Consider the following 19,161-nt stretch of genomic DNA (forward strand, 5'->3'; position numbering starts at 1 on the left):
TTTCTCTTTTAAGCCAATTTTTTTTTTTTACCCCTCCTACAAATCACATCATCATCACTTATGGCAAAGTTCTAGACAAAGATAAATAATTTCCTACCAGGAATGTGTAGGTTCCAGCCCTACACCTTTTTTTTGTTTGTTTGTTTTAACCTGAAACACATTTTGCTCCCTTGGGCAGAAGTAACAGTGACTCAGTGACTTCACCAGATGGTATGTTTCCTACTGAATTGAAAACTGCACTGAAGAAAGAGTATAATCTTACTGGCATGACAGTTTTCAAACCAGTCCCTCTTGCAGGGATCAAGAGAAAGGAAAGACTTATCTTTGAAAATCAGCTTTTTGTGGTAACAAAACTTAAAGAACCTCCTGCTCAGTAACTCTATAGAAAAATAAAAATATTAATTAGTTCAAACAGCATATTGGTAAAAAATGCTGTGAAAAAAGAGGCTGAGCAGATATACTTTCATTATGTTTACTAGTAATAAGAACCCATTTTTAAATTTTATTTGTATTAGCCTTACTTCTAGTATGAATACCTACATTCCTCCTGAAAAAGAATAGCACTGTTACATGAAAACTTGCCCCAGAAAAGTTTGTAATAATTACATAATTTGGGTAACATCCAGACAAAAAGGAGTATAACAAAGCAAAAAAGACTGAGGCTTAAATTGAAGCGAAAGACAAAATCAAAAGATCATCACTGACCTAAAGTTCAGAAAAGAGCTAAAAAGCTTGTGTAATGCCTTTTTTTAATGGTTGAACATTTTCTTCAAATGCTTCATGGCTTTTCCAGTAACAATATGAACAAGCTCTCTCATGTTGAATCAAAACAAGAATGCTATTAAAAAATTGAGTAAATCTTGAACTGGTTTACAAGACTGTTTTAATACAATAGTTTGTACCACTTGAATGGCTGTGAAAGTCCAACTGAATTACAGTGGCATAATAAAACAGCCTGTTTAACTGTAGTAAAATAAGAACATAGCAGTATTACTTATAAAGTGCTTTTTAAAACTTTTTGAGCAGAGGGTAGGGGTGGTGAGGCGACAGGAGGAGAGAGAAGGATGGGAAGAGAGGAGAGGAAAGGAAAATTAATCCAACCACCACTTGGAAAGCTCAGTACTGCTTAACTTCTATTTACATATTTATCTACCAATCTAAAATACTGGTCTGTCTCCTTCACAGGACTTCCTTCAGCAATCATGAGGCAATAGATATCTTTTTGGTAGGAGTGATTTGTGAAATTCTTATTATTGTGCAAAACTATTTTTCAGTCCAATATATCATTGTAATGCTAATTGTTAAAAGGCAAATAACTAAAAGATACCCATTGTTATAGCTATTGTTCAATAAAAGTTTTTATTTCCATGTATGGAATATCCATTTTTCTTTCTTAATGACAGAAGTTACAAAGAACTTGTTATGACAGCAGTAAAAGATTCTTCATGTTCCTAAAATAAAAATCAATTTTTTCCATGAAATGTTAAATTTCTTAACAAAAATAAGAGAATGTTCTCTATGAATATGTATACATGTGCTTGTTAAAACCTCTAAACTTCTGTTGTACCATATTCAAGTAATGCTTAAAGAAGTGACAGATAATTAATGTATAATTATGATAATGGTGTCTTACTTTAATCTAAAGGAGAAAGAAAATACCACCCTACTTAGTGGCCTCTGTACTTGTTTCTTTGTAATACAACCTGAAAGTGTTATGTTTACATACCCACTATTCCACAGCTGTTTTACACATATTAATTCAAAGACCCACATACAGATAACCAGGTGGAGTCTGGCTGCTCCCTTGGAAGAATATCCTTTTCCTAAAATAGCTATGGAAAGAAGTCTTTGGTCAGATTTTTATCTGGTTTCTTTGAAACCAGCATGTTGGGTCATGGGAAAGAGCTGTACTGTTACCTCTTACTGTTTAAAAAATACTCTGACAAAGGAACAAAAGCTAGGCATGCACTCTGTAGTGTATGCCTTTTCATAAATGGGTACAGAAAATACTCCTCCTCTCAAATTTACTGTTAGCTGATTCTACTGATTTTACTGTCAAAGATCCAGATTGACAAACTATCTGTACAGATAAGTTCACTAAATATTGCTATGACAAAAAAGCCACCATGTTGTACAACACAAAACCAATATGTTTATTAAGTAAAATTTAGACTACGTGTTTGAGGACAATTCAGTTAAGCCCCTAAGACTTATACAAAACACAACTTCATTAGATGGATCAACTCATGTGATATTGTAAGCAAAAATTAATAACGTTTGAAATTCTAGGTTATTGTGCAATGTACTAAGTACAACCTACTGAAAAGCTTGTCAGATATCTCTAAAACTTCCTCAAGTGCTCTTGTAGTGCACAAAGCTATTTACCACTTCATACAGTTCACCATTAGAAGCATTTATATTTAGCATTTATAACAAATCTTCAGTGTTTTCTACAGCTCCTTAATATGTTACATTCTATAAAGCAGTAACTGTCCATGATAACTTAAACGATTTGATAAGTGCATTTGTTAGGTTATCTAGCTGTATTTTCTGTACATAAAAAACTGCAAATATTTTTAGATTGACTGCAGGCATGAGATGCAGTGTAGCAGAATGCCCAGCCTCAGTAAGGGTTAGAGGCAAAGCAGTTCATGCTTTACCCTATTTTACAAAAATTATCCTTGGTGGACAGAGGAAGGAGAGTTGCACTGGCTTTTGGCATTGAAGAACGCTGAGACCAGAGTGACTCTTCAATCTCAAAGCCAAATTTTCTGAAGATGGGAAGAACAATGTCTTTCTTGAAGGAAACTGGCACCAGTCAATGGCACAATTTTGGTAAGAGAGCAAACAAGTGATAGCAGTAATGACTTACATAAAGCTTCTGAGCTAACACAGCTGGCCTGGAAGTATGACTGATAGTCAACCACTTTATACTGGACAAGCCACATCCCACTTTTTAATCGAAGGGTCTGCTAATATACATCCTCTTTTTGGAGTGTGTGTGGAGGTTTCTTCCTTGAGTTAGGACACACCTGAAGGTGTGTGAACAGGACACACCTAAAGGCTGAGTGAAAAAGATTTCCCCATAGTCATTGATATGGGTGAATAATATCAATCTGTACTTAATTATTTTGCTAGTTTTTATAGAATTGCTTCAATATAGTTTCAAAAATATTTCACTATAATAGTTATAACTAACTATATTCTGTAGTTAAAACTTCTGAATTCTTTTAGCCTAATCATTAACATGATCATAGTCTATTTAAATAAATTTTTTATTTTATCCTTATAAATACATCTGAGTTGCCATCCTTAATCATACAAAGGACAAAGTCATATAAAGGGTCAATTGCACCTATAGAATCCTTTAGACTTAAACCATTGACCAAGTCTTACTTGGCTCCAGATGCACTTAGATGTCTCTCTGACAAGGTGTTAAGAAAGGAAAGTGATCCTTTCTGAACCTCAGGATTAAATGGCAGGGTCTCTGTGACAAATCTTTTTTGATGCTCCGTTTCTGCTCACAACACTTGTAAAGAAGGTGCTTTTTAAATGCAGTCTCTACACCCTCACAAATAAAATAGCCCCAAATTATTGTCTCATAATTTCATACAAAGTAGTAGCTTCATAACTGTCATGGTTTGACGCTGGCACAATGCCAGTGCCCCCATGAAAATACACCCTCCCTGGTGTCTGCTGTGAGATGTGACCAGGAATAAGCAAAGCAGGCACCCACTTAGAAATAAAGAAAAGAAAACTTTATTAATTAAACTACAACCATATGTGAAAAGAAACACACAGGAAAAATGAAAACCTTCCAAAAACATTTCCTCCTCCCCCCCACCACATTTCCAGTACATCCATCCCTCGGATCACCAGCTCTCGGTCCATCACCACCCTTCAGATAATCAATTCTCAGTTCATCAAGAGGGGAGGAGTCCTTCTTGTGCTGTAGGCTTTCCCTGGAAATGCAGTTGAAACCTCGTGTGTTTCCATGTCACTCATGGCACCACCCGGAGATCATTTGCCATCGTGACATCTTCCTTCCATGCCCAGTGCTCTCACCACTGCACATGGACCAGATCTGCTTCTAGGGTTTTTCCTTTTAAGGGTGCTTTGTCCAGTTCCAAAAAGAGCACAGTCTCTCACTTTTGGGACACCTGTGCCCCCCAAATTTCACCCCCTGGGGCCGAGGGGTACCAACACTGAACCCTCTTGGCTCTGAGCCATTGCCTCCCCCATGGTTCTATCCATGGCTATACAAGATAAATCCAGCCAAGGCCACTCCATCATCTCCTGCCACCTGAGATTCTTCTCCACTCTTCTGACATCTTTCACTTGCACGAACTTTCAACACACTTGCTCATTTCTTCCTCCATTTCATCTATATCTCTCTTCTCATTCAGATCCAGGAGGATCAGTATTTGTAAGGTTCCCATTATTCAAAAAAAGGGTTAAAATCTCAGGCTCTGCCCCATGGCTCCCTTGCCAGGTGCCTTCTCGCTGCCGCACCCCCACCCCTTCTCGCTGGCTGTGCTATCAAATTTCAAGGTGGCACATGGCTGGCTCTCTCTCTCTCTCCGAGGGGGGCTCCACCCGATGCCTCCTGGTGCTCTTCCACCCTTCCATCCTTGGGGCCAGGCCTACCTCACCCGGCTGCATGGCCTTCCCTCCCCCGCCAGAAACCAAGAGAGCTTCCCCCTGGCTGTTCTCTGCTTTTAACCCCCGTGTTCTCAAAGGCGTATCCATACCCTCAGTGGCCACACCAGGTGCCAATATTCAAATATGAACACCCATTGGCTTGACCACAGCATCCCTGAAAACTTACTTCCTCTCAAACCACGACAATAACTGTGCATATGTTCAGAAGTGAAGTAGACCCTTTTTCTTTTTCAGTTTTAAATCCTAATAGCTGCTATAAAACAAAGTAGCCAATTTTCAGTAACTTTGAAATAAAAATGAAGAAATATCTGAAGCTTCCACAGTCTTCCAAGACACAGTAGATAAACCACTATTGAATAATCTCAAAGGATATCTCCTGGATTACTACTTCCTCAAAGAACAACCAAGAGGTCATTTCCCAAGGGGAAAAAAAAAAGTTTTCTATGCTTTTATAGTGGAGGGTCTTTTCCCCCAACTTTTACTAAAATAGGATCCTTATCATTAAGTTTTCTACAAGGAAACAAAGGCAAAAATGCAGCTACCTCATTCTCCTGCCAGAGTATAAAATGTGTGACTGTTTTTTTATAGCTTTAACTGAAAGCAAGGCAGTGAGGGGAGTAGGGGAAGAAGATTTTAGTTTAACTCAAGTCATATAAGACAGAACAGCCTTAGGCACAGCAATACTATCCTGGGTTACTAAAATCATTTTCCTAGCTATATAAGAAAGTGACTAATTTTAAGACATTTCTGTTGTTACAGTGCAGTCTATATGATTTTTCTTCTATAATTCAGTCGTACTTCATCCAGTCTCTTTTAAGATATTCACCAATTATATACATCTTAAGATAAATCACTATCTCTTAAGATATATCACCAATTCAGTGAACTGTACTCTGAAATTAATACAGAATGAAGTTCAGATTCCAAGCACTGGTGAAAAGTACTGATAAACAGGACTGCTTACTCAGGTCCTGGTGAAGAGATGGTTTCCCCACTGCAACACTGCCAAAGTCCACAAATGTCATTCTTTAAAATGATAGAGCAAATTTGGAAATCAGACACAAGCATATTGTTACAGAAACCTACAGGTGATAAAAGCCAGTAAGTACTCTTGTACTGATATGCCTATATAAAACATTTGGTTTCAGCATGGAGATATCAACAACAGTCTCATCATCTAGGGCAATTAATTCTTCAGCCTAGATTCTTCCAATTCAAAGGTAGCACCACTACTGCCTCTTCCTGCATTCTACTTTTCTCAAAAAATACTAACTAAAATCATATGTAAACTGACACCCTCTTGAGCAGAGTATTACCATGCACACACCAAACTCAAGCCCCCAGAATCTTCACATCAGAAATGATGGATTATAAAATAAACCAAATTTTATTGATTTTTTGGAAATCCTTAGTGAAATTCCAGAATTATTAATTTATAACTTCTGCAAAATTTATTCTCATCTAGCTCTCTCTAAGGCAAATGACCATCACCAAAGCCAAAAGTGTAGATTATTTAAAATTATTTAAAATTTCATGAGAGTAACCAGATTAAGTAAATGCAAAATGAAATTTATATCTTCATTTTTGGAAGTAATTTAAGAAAAATAATTTAATTTCATTTTTGTTATTTAAAAAAGCCAATTTTTGAAAAGCAATTAATGTAAGAACTTCAACATTTTCTGTCAAAGTATCTATAGTTTTGTCTTTGAAAAATATTTTCTGAAAGTTTCAACCTAATTACTGTTTTCTTTTTGTGAATGCATTTTTGAAAGGATAGCCACTACATAGAAAGCACATAAAATTTCCAAGCTGAAAATAGCCATTCATTTAAAGCCTCATAGTCATTATGTCACACAGTATGAACACATGGGAGGGCAAATTTAATCTTCATCAAAAGCTAGACTAGTAAATCCTGTCTCTGGAAATAAACTCCAAAATCACTTGCACAGGTCCAACTACCATCCTAATTCCAAAAGATAGAATTCTTTGCAAATGCCAAACTCAAAAATTAGTGTCTGAACCTTCAATCATTCAAAATTTATACAACAGAGAATGCTTACTGGCTGTCATTAGTGACAGTATTGGCACCTACTCCTGAAAGAATCCCAAAGTGAGCTTGATATTAAGAGAATCTCAGTCACTTTCTGGTTAAAAAATGCCTTGCAGTTCTTCCAGCCAGAACTGAAAATACTCCTGAGACAGCTTTACTGGAGATCAAAAGAAGTTCCATTTATATGCAGCCATTAGACACATGTACTCTTTTATACTGTTCTTCAAATAATTAAGGAACCACACAGATGTGGAGCCACAGTGTGCCAGAGTGCCCTAATAAAAAAACTAACAAAATACAGGAGTAAAATAGACAAATGCCTAAGGACTTTTAAGACACTCCCCTCTGCAGCAGTCATACAAAACTTGTTACCACTTCATATGTAACTTCATTAACAGTCAGTGATGTTACCCTAAACTTTGAAAAGACGCTACACAAAAACAACAGCTCCTGCTTCTTTTTCTTGACACAGTTTTGCTGCTAATGTCTGCGAGACCCTTTAATTTTGTAGTTTCTGTCTAGTAACAGTGTTTTTTGCAGTGATGATGTCCTAAGTACATTTTTGACCTGTGAGTAGAGCAGTCTATTCACAGAAGTGTGTTGAATCAATAGCATCAGCCATACACTGTGCTAACACTCCAGTGACAGAAGGGATTATGTTGTCTTCTACCTTTTGCAGTTCCTTATGCAGTTGGCTAAAGATTGCATTGACAACTGAGCAATTGAAGCTTAGAAAAGCTAGAATTGCCAGCTAGCAAGTTCAGGATTACACAATCACCTTCCTGCCAAGAAGTAAAAGATACACTTAACATGCTGATTTACAACTGGCGAAGATATCAACAAACAGAGAAATTGAAGAGCATTCTCCTTGGGGATTTTTTTGTGATATTTTCTATTTTTACTAGTTCTGGAACAGAGATTAGCAAACATTATGTTTCTTCTCATGTCAAACACTTAGCTGAAACATCATGTTCAAGGATTTAACCTTCCTCAAAAATATATTTATTCAATTTTTTTACAATTTGCCACAAATCTCAGATAAATAATACCACTAAATCAGTAACAATTTATTGTGCCATAGACCAGAGAAGAAAATTATTATTTTAAGAAAAGGAAAATGTAACATCTTAAAAAGACCATAGAGCAGTGCCATCTAGTGATTGACACTACAAATAAAAAATGTTTGCATTAATATGTGATGCAGAGTGAGTATTCTTGGTTCTTTACTCAGGCAAAACATTTTTGAAACAAGCTGCAGGGGTAATAACAAGTTATATCAGAGGTCATGCACTTACCACTTCAAGAGAGCTCAGCATTTGCATTTCAAAGCAAAAATGCTACTGGTAGCAGATTCAAAGGAAGAAACTACCATCACCCCTCACAATGCAGTGTTAGAAAAGGAGTTAATATTGCCAGTGCTCTACAAATAGCACAGAATAAGTATTAGTGAGCAGTAGCTCTGTTGTTCCCTTTGAAGGATGTACTGGTAATTATTAACTGGAATTAAATTGTAGGAGAAAGAGAGAACTACATAGTTCATACACAGGTTTAAATTATTTTCCTGACAGCAGCAGAAAAGGGTCCTATTGTACTCTAACTGAACCCTGTCCATAAATATTCTTAAATATTGGATTTCTTGTATAAAAATGTAAGAATCCAAGCATGGGAGATACTGAAAAAAAGCAGAAATACTGATTTTTTTTCTTACAGTTTGTGGAATATTTCATTATTACCAGCTGTTCTTAAAAAAAAAAATAGCATGCTTCCTCACAGGGTATCTACTAGCTACAAGTAACTGAAATATTATTTTGGAATTCAGATTTCAAATTTCCATCAAAATGTATACTAAACTACATACTAAACTTTTAAATGGGCATAAGTTTGTATTATGAGAGTAGCAGGTCATTTCTGCATGTGTGTACATAGACTGGTACAGCAGAAGTTTCAAAAGAACCTGAAGTTATGCTGCTTACTGTAAATTCAGTAAGTTTTTCTAGTGTAAATCCTTCTGGTTAGTTTAAAATGCAATTGATTGAATTTAGATCAACAGAAAGGACCACATTACTATGTATATATTACAAGATTACTTTCTGCAGTTTTCTGTTTGCTTCATAAATGCTGAACAAACAGTAAATTATAAAGTTTTGTTAGCTGAATAGCCTATATGAAACATAAGGTACTGGTAACTTGTCATAGCCCCAAAGCCATTACCTAATTTCCAAAGTTATTCCCAATTTCAAATCAGAAATATGATCATATTGCTTTCAAATAAAATATTACAGCAGAACATGTTCTATTTTGACAGCTGCTGAAGAAAGCATATCTGTTATATAGCCCAAACTGACTTTGCATGTCTGACACCACATTTGAAGAAGTTTCAGGAACTTCTAGCTATGTCGGCTTTCAGTATCTCATTGCTCTCCTTTTTTACTTCTGTGCTGATCTAAGGAGATGTCCAGAGTGAAAGTACTTGAAGACAGCAATAATGATATCTCTTTCAATCAAAAGTAGAGAGTTTAAAAATTGCACCAGTTATCTGTATGTCCTCTTCTCTACATCCTTGAACAGTGCTTTTTTCATGTGTCCAGAAAGCATATAAAATATTACTAGTACCAACAAAAGCACCATATGGATGTAATTAAAACAGAAATTTAGGCTCTCAATACATTACAGACACTCATTTAGTATCCTTCAATTTATCAATAATACTGTGCTAGTATGTGAATAAAATAAAACTTGATTACATAGTGACCTTGATTACATATTTAAGTGTGAATTCCAGCACCCATGGATGTAACATACATTCCTCATACTGAACATCTACAATGATGAAGATTGATTCTTCTATATGAAGCATTTCCTTACTTCCAGTAAAACTCCATTTTCTAGCTAAACAACTGTCTCTAAACTGCAGACCAAGCAATAGCTTCATTGCTTTATAAAAGGCAACGGTGAAAAAAAGCCATTATCTTTAGATGCACCAAATATTCAGTACTGTTACCCTAACTGAATGAGCAGTGAACTGTTTGAACCTCCTAGCTGTTAAATATAACCATAATCTCTTCTCTGCAACTCTCACCTGATGTATATTCAAATAAAGAGAAAACACAAAAAAAACCACTTATAAAAAGATTTTAAGTGAAATCAAGCAATATTAAGCAGAAGTAAAAACGCAGATTTGGTTGTTGTACAATCTAATATCAAGACGGTGTATTGCTATAACACACCACATGATTGTACCAAGGTGTTGATGTAAGTATTTGAAGGCTACTGTCTACCCACACTGCAAAGTGAACAGTTTTTAAGCAAGGCTATGAAGAGTAGCATGTACTGGTCAAACAGCCATGTAAATCAGGTTGGTTAGTGGTGCAGTAACCAATGGTGCAACAATTAAATTGACGATTCATACTCTCTGGTACCCCTCCTTCTGAGCAATGTAAATAGCTTCAGCCAACAGCTAAAGCCCCACAGGAAAAGATAAAATTGCCAAAGCCAGGGAAGCAATTGAGCAACATGGCCTAATGCAAAAGATTTTTTTATGATATTCAGAGCACTCTTATTATTTTTTTTTTACTCATGCTTTGTTCTTCTAGTGCTGTTTAAAAAAATTTGCCTGGCTATAATACCTCTATGGTTTTAGGAAAAAAAATCCTGAAATTCTTACTTCAATACTGTTTGGTTAATGGACTATTAATTTTTAAATAGATAGTAATTCAAATTTCTTTACCCATCACATGATTTTCTGTTTGTCTAATGGGGAAAAAAAAATCATAGAAACTAGAATATTTATTATTATATAACTTTATCATACCTCTACTTTTTCCATTTCAAAGCTTTAGCATGTTAATCTTTAAGTACATGAAGGGTTTTAATTTTTTATACATCACAGTGATTTTTTTTCTTTTTTTACCTTTGGCTGTTTTCAAAACTGCAAAAACTGTTCACAAAGGAAAAGTACAAAATAATTACTGAATAAATCTAAGGAAGATTTTTGTAGGGTTCTTAATATTTTTTTTTCATGTATAAGACTTTTTAACTTGTCTTTCCCCCATAACTGTTTAACAGGAGTAATTTGATGACTTATTTTGCAGTCCCCAGTGCATAACACTGCCCACTACTTAATTACTTCTATGCCAGAGTAGAAATTATATCTGTTTCTTACAAGAACTAGTTTTTTCAAAGCCCCAAATGACTCCTGTTCTGAAAACTTTATCCCTAAAAGAATACGAAAGACTTAATGGCTCAACACAACTTCCATTTTCAGAATACGGTCTGTGAAAAACAGAGAAATATTGGTTGCAAAGAATAAAAAAACTAAATTATTTACAATCTCTTTCTTTTATTAAGAGCACCCATGCAACTTTGTTCCTTTAATCAAGCTTTTTAAAACAGTATATGAACATTTTGAAGAAATGTTATCAGCAAGAAAAGTGTTTTATAATAAGAATGTAACTGTACATTCACTTTAAGCCATGCTGGCAGTGAGAATGAAGCTGGACAAGACTGTTATTACAGCACATTTGTATATTTGTCTCCTTAAAGTGGGCAGCAATCATATCTTCCTGATATGTTCATCTAGATGTTTTGAGATGTTGACTTCATTTATTTTTCTGAATTACTTCCTTGGGGTTCGACTACTATTTATTAATTCCTGACCTAATTTTTCTTCCTAATAAGTGGCTATCCTCCAGATCAGACATAGCATTTAAAAATAAATTATAGATTCAGAAGTCACTCAGGTGCTCAGCTATGCATTTTCTTTAGAAATCTAGGAAGCAAGCTATTGCAAGCTTATTATTTACTGCAGTTTAATTTCTACAATTGTTCCACTGCCTTTTACCTTGATACATCTTTACACTACCTTTGCAATAACTCTAACATAATTACTTCCTCTTCATTGTCTAGGGAGACAACAGAAACAAGAATTTCTTGGGGTTTAAGCTTATGTGAATCTACTTATCTACTTTATAACCTATTCTAGCAAACTGAATCCATTCCCAATTGGAATGAATTCTTGTTTGCACTAGAGTCTGTTTATGTTGTGAGCACAAAGGAATTTTATCTCAAATTTAACTGGTCCTCTTACTTTTTGAAGGCTTTCACTACAATAAATTAATATATTCTGTTTTCACATGTTGCCTATAGCCCAAAGTGCTTCTTTTTCATTGCAATGTGCGCCAGTTTACACTGGGAATGGAACAGTGAAAAGCTGGCATGAGACAGCTATTTTCTCAATAGATTTGGTTACTCCCACTCTGTAGTTCAAAAAAGAAACAAAACAAAAGAAAAAAAAATCAAGAGTACTATAAAGCCTATAAAGCCATTGGCCAATGTAGAATTCTGCATATTCTTCCAGACTACCTCCTCATGTACTGCCACAAACACAACCCATTTCCATAATGGTTCTTCCTGACGTACATTATTGACATTACATTTTTCCTGGCTTTCAAATCAAAAATCTATTCCTGATACTAATGCTCAAAGTAATACTTTCTATTTAATAGAAAGGTAAGTCTCCTCTTTTCTTCTTTATTATTGTTCTGGTTTTCATAGTTACATACAGCACTGGAGGCATTCAGAGGAATATCTAAAGCAAGTCTTGTACTCACATGGGGCCATTGAAGATGAGTGGCTTTCTGAATCTCAACACTTTCTAACACCCATGAAAGGAATAGCAACACAGTCTCTTCTTTCAGGACAATTACTGCTATGCCTGGAAAATTGAATCACAGGGTTTAAGCATAAGTGTAGTTGGTTAGTTCTGAGAGCAGCTAGGCAAATTGATGCTGAGAGGCCACGGGCTTGTCTGGCTCTCTCTTTCCCAGTCACACTCCACTGTTCCAGCTTCAGTCTTTCCTAGTCCTTTCCACTTCAGAAACATGAGATTTTGTCACAAACAGTCACAAACTCTATCTCCTCTTTACTATGGCTGACAGGTGTTATCTATCCCAACTAAGGGTCTGCAGAGTTGTAAAATCTCACAATCTTGAAATCTGTCCCTCCTTTTTATTCTCCAGGGCCTAAAGGGAAGCATAATTTCTTCTTCCCAAGAAGTTTGTTTCTGTTTTTTTGTCTCTTTGAGGTTATCTCAGTCTCTATAAACATGATAAAACACATTTGAGTCTTTGTATGTGTCCTCCCCACACACATTACCTGCCTGCAGAACTCATGCATTCCAGATGTGGTGGAGTTTCGATGATTTCAACTGACTTTGGTACATGCTGGTCTGCAAAAGGTGTATGGGACAATATCATTGCTGAGGCTCATGTGTGCTGTGAATGGGAATCTATTTGATGACTTGTCACAGAGGAACACAAATCTTTCTTCGTTAAAGGAAACAGAATCCTGAAGATGCCAAAGTGAGCTTTTCCTCAAGAAATTCTCTCATGAAACTCTTCACAACCAGCATCTACTACTATTTCATAAATACTTCACCAAAACACAAGTTGAAATGCATTTTATGAATTGCAGCAATTGAGAAATAAATACCATTTGAAGAAAACTTTGTGTTTTCTCAGAAACAAGATAAAGTGAAGGAAATAATAGGATGAAAGTTCTTCAGGTTGGAAAGTGAACAGGAGATGACAATCTAAGTAGCTGTCGTGTTCTAAGACCAGCCTATTTGGTTTCTCTAGTGATGTGATGTGATATATTAAACTCAGTTACAGAAAAAACACCAGACTCCAGTGAAATTCCACTCTTCCCTTAGAGATGGAGATCTGCATTTGTACAGCTCAAAGATGGTCTTTGGTCTGCCTCAGTAAATGCCACCCCATGGCTCTTATAAATATTCAACACTGAAGACAGGTCGGCTTAAAGGGAGCTGAGGGACAGGGAGAGGTGAGGGGTATGGAGTGCTATAAAATTCCTATAAATTTAACTAGTGACCACTGGTTGCTCCTAGGCATTAAACATGCATATCAGAACAAAAGCAGTTTTCTAAATTATAACTTCTAATATCAAAAAAGTAAGAGTTAATTTTTCTTACCTATAGTTTTACAGGACATATTTGGAGTTTTCTACCATTGAAAAGAATCTGTGTCCACCTGAAGAATAATGGCTTTAAGAAGCCATGCAAATTTTATTTTAAAAAAAAGTAGAAATAAAGCATGTTTATTCAAAATTATAAAATATTAATCATAGTACTGTTGTATAAATACTAGCTAAGCAAAAAGAAATAGGACTTTAGAATAATTATTTTTCCTTAATCTGACCAAAGGACAGGCATTTTGCAGTTAATCAAACAAAGCCCACAATAAAGAAATATTTTTATAGAAACAAATATTTCTGCTGAAAATAATTCTGTTTACTCCATTGAAATACATTTTAGTTTTATTTCCAATGATGACAAAAGTCGACAAATACTCCATTCCTTTTTCTTTCATTGCAACTTTAGTTTTGAGATTGACAGCTAATAAATTATGTCACTTTATTTGCCCAACTAAAACCCAATTTTCTCAGTTTTCTTTGTTTTTAGGAAATTTAATAGATGAAATAGACCATCAGATGAAAATCAAGATATCCATTCCCTTCAGAAACATTTATTTTTCTGAATTTTTTTTAAGAATCACCTACTTTGACTATGCCATTTAAAATACACCAACTCTGGTAGAATTTTGGCATTTCTTTACAATGCTTGCATACTATGAAGGGAATGAGAAAACTGTTAGCAGAAGTGCAAATCAATAGTAAGAAGCAGTTTAAAATATTTCCACTTTCCATAAAATATTAATTGCAATGCACCCTTATTTCTATTTGCATGTAATTAGGAATAGTTCTGAAAGATGGGTTAAATGGTCGACTAATTCCACCATGCAGAAGAGGTGTTCACTAAATATCCACACTGACCTAACAGGACTTTTACAATAATAGTCAATCTGAAAACATTAACAGTATATCAATATAGAACAAGACTTGCCTACAGTCTGCTGATACAAATATCTACTTCCAGTTTCAAAAGCAATAAGAGATTAGGCTGTAATCAAATAGCAGCTCTGATCAGTATGTTTATAAATAATCTTGTGAACTACTGCTTCATAGAATAGTTCCTGATAGAAAAAAAAAATCACAAGATTTGCATTTTATCAACAGAAAATGGGCCACCAAAATGTCATTATACAATACAGATGACAGTTTATCTTCCTTCCTCCACAGATTTTCATCATTAAGAAATTAAATTGTCCCCCAGGAATTAAAAGGTTTATAATATGGGAAGCAGCTCAAATATGAATTCTACTCAGCATATCTCATGGGAATAATATTGATATCTCATCACAGAAAACATTGATTGGTATATTACATATCTTGAAGACCAGTGTCTATAAATTTCAAATATTTCAATCCCATTCTTTACAGAGTCATCTCATCTATTTTAATGTTTTTCTAAGTAACAGAAAGGCCACACTCTCCAAAAAAGAAGAAAAGTCTTGATTTTATGCTTTCAAATTAGGTGAAAAAATGAGTATCTGGCTAAAACCACATGAGATTAAAACATTTTGGAAAATCAACAGTTAAACTAGTCACTGTACTAATTAGAAATAAGCAACAATTTATAAAGATTCATAATTAGACACACCTTAGCCAAATCAGCCTTATGCAGAGGCATGTCAATCAGTGACTACTTAGAAATAGAATTTTCTTAAATTTCCTTAATAGCTGTACAAAAAAATGAAGAGAAAGCACAGAGAATTAGAATGCACTCCGCATAATGTATCATAGTACTAGTAGCCAAATAAGCTCCTTTGCAATAGGACCAATATACATACCTAGTATCATATAAATTTACTGAAACTGATCCACTTATCCTTCCATTTGTCCATCATCTGGATTTTTAATTACCAGCAATAGCTATAAAGAAATCCACCTTCTCACAAAGGACAAGCCAATAAACCAACAGACAGAGCCTTTAGAACTCCTTAATCTTTTTGCCTGCACTTTATTCACTAGGGTTCAGACAGTCAAAAGGTATACAAACAAAAAACCAAAACCTCTAAAAACAAGCAACAGTCATATCAGCATGACTTAGAAAAATCACCACAGGAGTCCTCCTAGAATCCTTATCGATACCCTCCCTCTCCAATAACCACACCCACCCTGTGTTTATGTTATTTGAATGGCTTTAATACAAGATATGAAAAAGGCACTAACATACACTTACATTGTTAAACTCGGCACACGGCCACTGATATTCCAATCTTCAGACCTCCTTAACTGTCTGTGGTGGAGAAAAATGATAGGGCTTCAGAACTACAAAGGGCAAGTTACTTTGGTCTTTTTTCTTAACTACAGGATACCCAAATCCTGGTATTAGTTCACAGTAGCGTGCCAACAGAGTATTAATCACAGTAGTTGAGGACAGCTCCTTAAACTAACGAGCTTCTCTAATACTTTGTATTTTTTCATCTCTTGCTGCAACTACGCAGGGTAACATTTCCTCCTAGAGCCCTTTCACAGAATGTCTGGATTCTAGAACAGTAACAAAAGATCTGATACCTGTTACCAAACCACGCTGTTTCTATGTAGCTGATCACACCTTGTGTTGTTCAATCTATGTAGGTGTTATTCCTACTCTCTGAAGAGGGAATTCAGAGCAGTAAAAGCAGTTTTCAGGGATATTCTGTTTACTTAAAATGAATAGTATCACTGTTCTGATTCACATATATTAGCTACTGTCAAAAACACTACTTTTCAAGAAAAATAAGGATGTGGCACAGTAGCTGAGGTGTCAATCATTTTAAGTGCTGATCTGAAGAAAAAATCCCAAATCCCATTTTGACTGGGATATTTACATGTATATATATATATAGTAGGAGTAGGAAAATATTGACATTAGTGCACTCTTCTGTGTGGCATATTATATAGTAAGGTAGACCACATAGCAGCTCCAACTCTACAATGAAACACTTCCTGGAAAGGGTGTAGCCTCTAATGGAACTACTGGTGCCTTGATTGCATACAGAAGGAACAGAGACCATCTCTTTTAATTTTAGGTTTTTCACTGGAAGGTAGAAGCTCAGGAAAGCATATCCTTTTATTCTACCTCCTAACGCCTCTTTTTTTTTTTTTTTTCTGCCATGTGGAGGCAGCTGTTGTAGTTCTGAATGGTAAATTAAATGCTAGATCATTATTTATACGGCATATACATTGGTTTGAGGTAAAATCTTACACATTACATTGTAGATCTGTTGATTCCAGATGTGTCACTAAAAAAAGTAGGGTAAGGCTTCAGAATTATTGTGTTCATGGTTTTACAGGTTATGGCTTACCTCCATGAACACTATGCAAACTAATTTTCACTTCCATTCCCCTAGAGCTGTAGTTTTGACTGAAATAAAGACTGCATGGCTCATTTTCATGACAAAAGCACAGAAAAGCTGTGTGCTTCTTTCTGCCCCCATCACCACCACCCAGCACTTGGCAAGCAATGCAAGTTCAGATCTGATTTATTTTTTAAGTGTTCTGTGCTTAGACGTTTTCTTTTTTATGTGAGAGGTTGTTTGTTTTTTTTTTTTAATGAGAAAATCTTTTGAAATAACAGTATTTTGAGACAGCAGCATGTAGTAAAAACACACTGCAGTTCTTTGCTTGGCAAGGAAAGCTAGATGGGAAAATGCTTAAGAACATTCAAAGCACTGCTGTTTACTCCAGCAACTATAGAACAGGACTTGCAAAACCTTATATTTTAGACTCAAGAGACTGGACAATGATGAATCAGTGGATGGTTTTCTTGCCGTTATTTTTCTTCCAGGTATGTTCAGAAGCACCTGCATGTACTTCGAGCTGCTCCCTAAAAGGGGGGGCTATTCTGGATTTGCTGTGCAGAAGGTAAAACAGTGCCTTCACCGTGCAGCAGCACCATCACCCCCCTAGACCCACTTTACTGATGCACTACTCCAGCGAGCACATCCACCACAGCAGCGGACACAGGTGTGGAAGCATCTCTTCGCTGGTGACAAAGGACTATTGTGTATTTGTAACGTCTCTCGGAGCCCCCGGAGAACTCCTGCTCCCATCGCACGGTTCCCCGCCCGGCGGAGAAAGCTCTTCCCCAGGGAAGGTGTGATGCTGGGCATGGCGTCCCGCCCCCCCAACCCGCCACTGGGGCAGCCCGACACCCTCCTTCACCACGGCGGGCAGCGCCGTCCGCCGCTCGTCCAAGAGCCCTCGGGGGGCCGGGGACGAGGCCGGCCGGGGCGGGCGGCGGTGGAGAGCTCTGCTGCACCGCGTCCCGCCGACTCTCGCCGTCCGCAGCCCCCGCATCGGGAGGCGCAGACCCCCACGACGCGGGGATCCTCTTCGCTTCCAGAGGCCCCCCCGCGAAACTTATTCTGCCCTCACAGGCGGACTCCCCGCGGCCGCCACCCCCGACGGCACCGGGAGTGTTCCCGTCGCTTACCTGGCGGCTGCCGGGGCGCTCCCTCACGGCGAGCGGCAGTGGGGCGCGCCGCAGCCGAGGCTGCCTCTGCCGCCACCTTCACAGCCCCCTCCCGAGGTGAGCGATGCGCGGGGCGGCGGCGGGGAGCGGACGGGGAGCCGTGGCATTTAACCGGGGCGCCTCTCCTCCCTGGCGGGCTGGGCGGACGATCACCGCCCTCCTCTCCACGGGCAGGCTGAGGCGCAGGACGAAGCCCAGTCCATTCCCGGAGACCCAGACGCAGCGCGCTGCCCGAGCCGCCGGCGGCTCCACTCCTCTCCTGTCCTCTCCGCCCGCTTGGCAATCGCCGCTGCGACTTCCCTGCAGCGGGGGACGAGAGACGCAGCAGCCGCAGCAGGGCAATGGGGAAGAGGGCTGGGCTGGCCACCTGCCCCTCGGCGGGGCCAGGCGCCAGGGGGACAGCAGCGGGGCGCAGTGGCGAACGGGCGAGGCACCGGCGGCAGAGCGGGGAGGTAGCGCCAGCTCGAGGTGAGGGCGGGCGGGCGGTGGGGAGGGGAGGCGGGGGCGCGTCTCTGTCAGAGGCGGAGCGGCTCCTTCCGCGCGGCGGCTCACACGCCGGCGAGTCCCGCCGAAGCAGCGGCGGCACCTCGGGGAGGCAGAGCGGTTCGCGGAGTGGCGAGCGAGCGAGCGAGCCACCCCTATCCCGGTGACTGCTGAGCCGCGGAGAGGCACCTCCGGCCGCGGGCAGGCGGCCGCCGGCCTTTATTAACCCTCCCCGCCGTGAGGAGGGAGCGCGTGCGGCGCCCCCACAGCCCCGCAAGAAGCGGTGCCCCCGCCTCCCCGACGCGGGCGGCGGCGCGGTTGATTCCCCCCTCTTCCACCCTTGCTCCCTCCCCGCCGTGTTCCGGGAAGAGCAGGGCGGCTCCGCGGCATGCAGGTCGGGGCAACCCCGGCTCCGCGGCATGCAGGTCGGGGCAACCCTGGCTCCGCGGGGTGCCGCGGTTCGGCGATGTGCCTCCCCCGGGAGCGGGAGGGGGGGGGGGGGCGCGGAGGAGGGGAGACCCGCGCGCCTGGG

General features: G+C 38.7%; 2 protein-coding genes across 10 annotated transcripts in view; one reads left to right on the forward strand and one right to left on the reverse strand.

The window, feature by feature from the left end:
* Window positions 1-15,929, reverse strand: part of LOC129133064 (leucine-rich repeat and immunoglobulin-like domain-containing nogo receptor-interacting protein 2) — a 484,996-nt gene extending 469,067 nt beyond the window's left edge. For 4 of the 5 annotated variants that reach the window (XM_077172067.1, XM_077172061.1, XM_077172066.1 and 1 more), the window contains exon 1: window positions 15,870-15,929. The gene's annotated coding sequence lies outside the window, so the exon portion shown is untranslated. The remainder of the gene's footprint in view (window positions 1-15,869) is intronic. The other variant, XM_077172063.1, reaches the window with a different exon arrangement.
* Window positions 15,930-17,223: 1,294 nt separating this feature from the next.
* LOC143692237 (uncharacterized) overlaps window positions 17,224-19,161 on the forward strand; it is a 102,141-nt gene continuing 100,203 nt past the window's right edge. For 2 of the 5 annotated variants that reach the window (XM_077172072.1, XM_077172070.1), the window contains exon 1: window positions 18,199-18,614. In XM_077172072.1, the coding sequence (XP_077028187.1) occupies window positions 18,211-18,614 (404 nt within the window). In that variant the 5' untranslated portion in view covers window positions 18,199-18,210. Of the gene's footprint in view, window positions 18,615-18,675; window positions 19,055-19,161 lie in introns of those variants that run through there. The other 3 variants (XM_077172071.1, XR_013180139.1, XR_013180140.1) reach the window with 3 other exon arrangements.

Source organism: Agelaius phoeniceus, chromosome Z (genome assembly GCF_051311805.1).
Source record: "Agelaius phoeniceus isolate bAgePho1 chromosome Z, bAgePho1.hap1, whole genome shotgun sequence".
Taxonomy (NCBI): Eukaryota; Metazoa; Chordata; class Aves; order Passeriformes; family Icteridae; genus Agelaius; species Agelaius phoeniceus.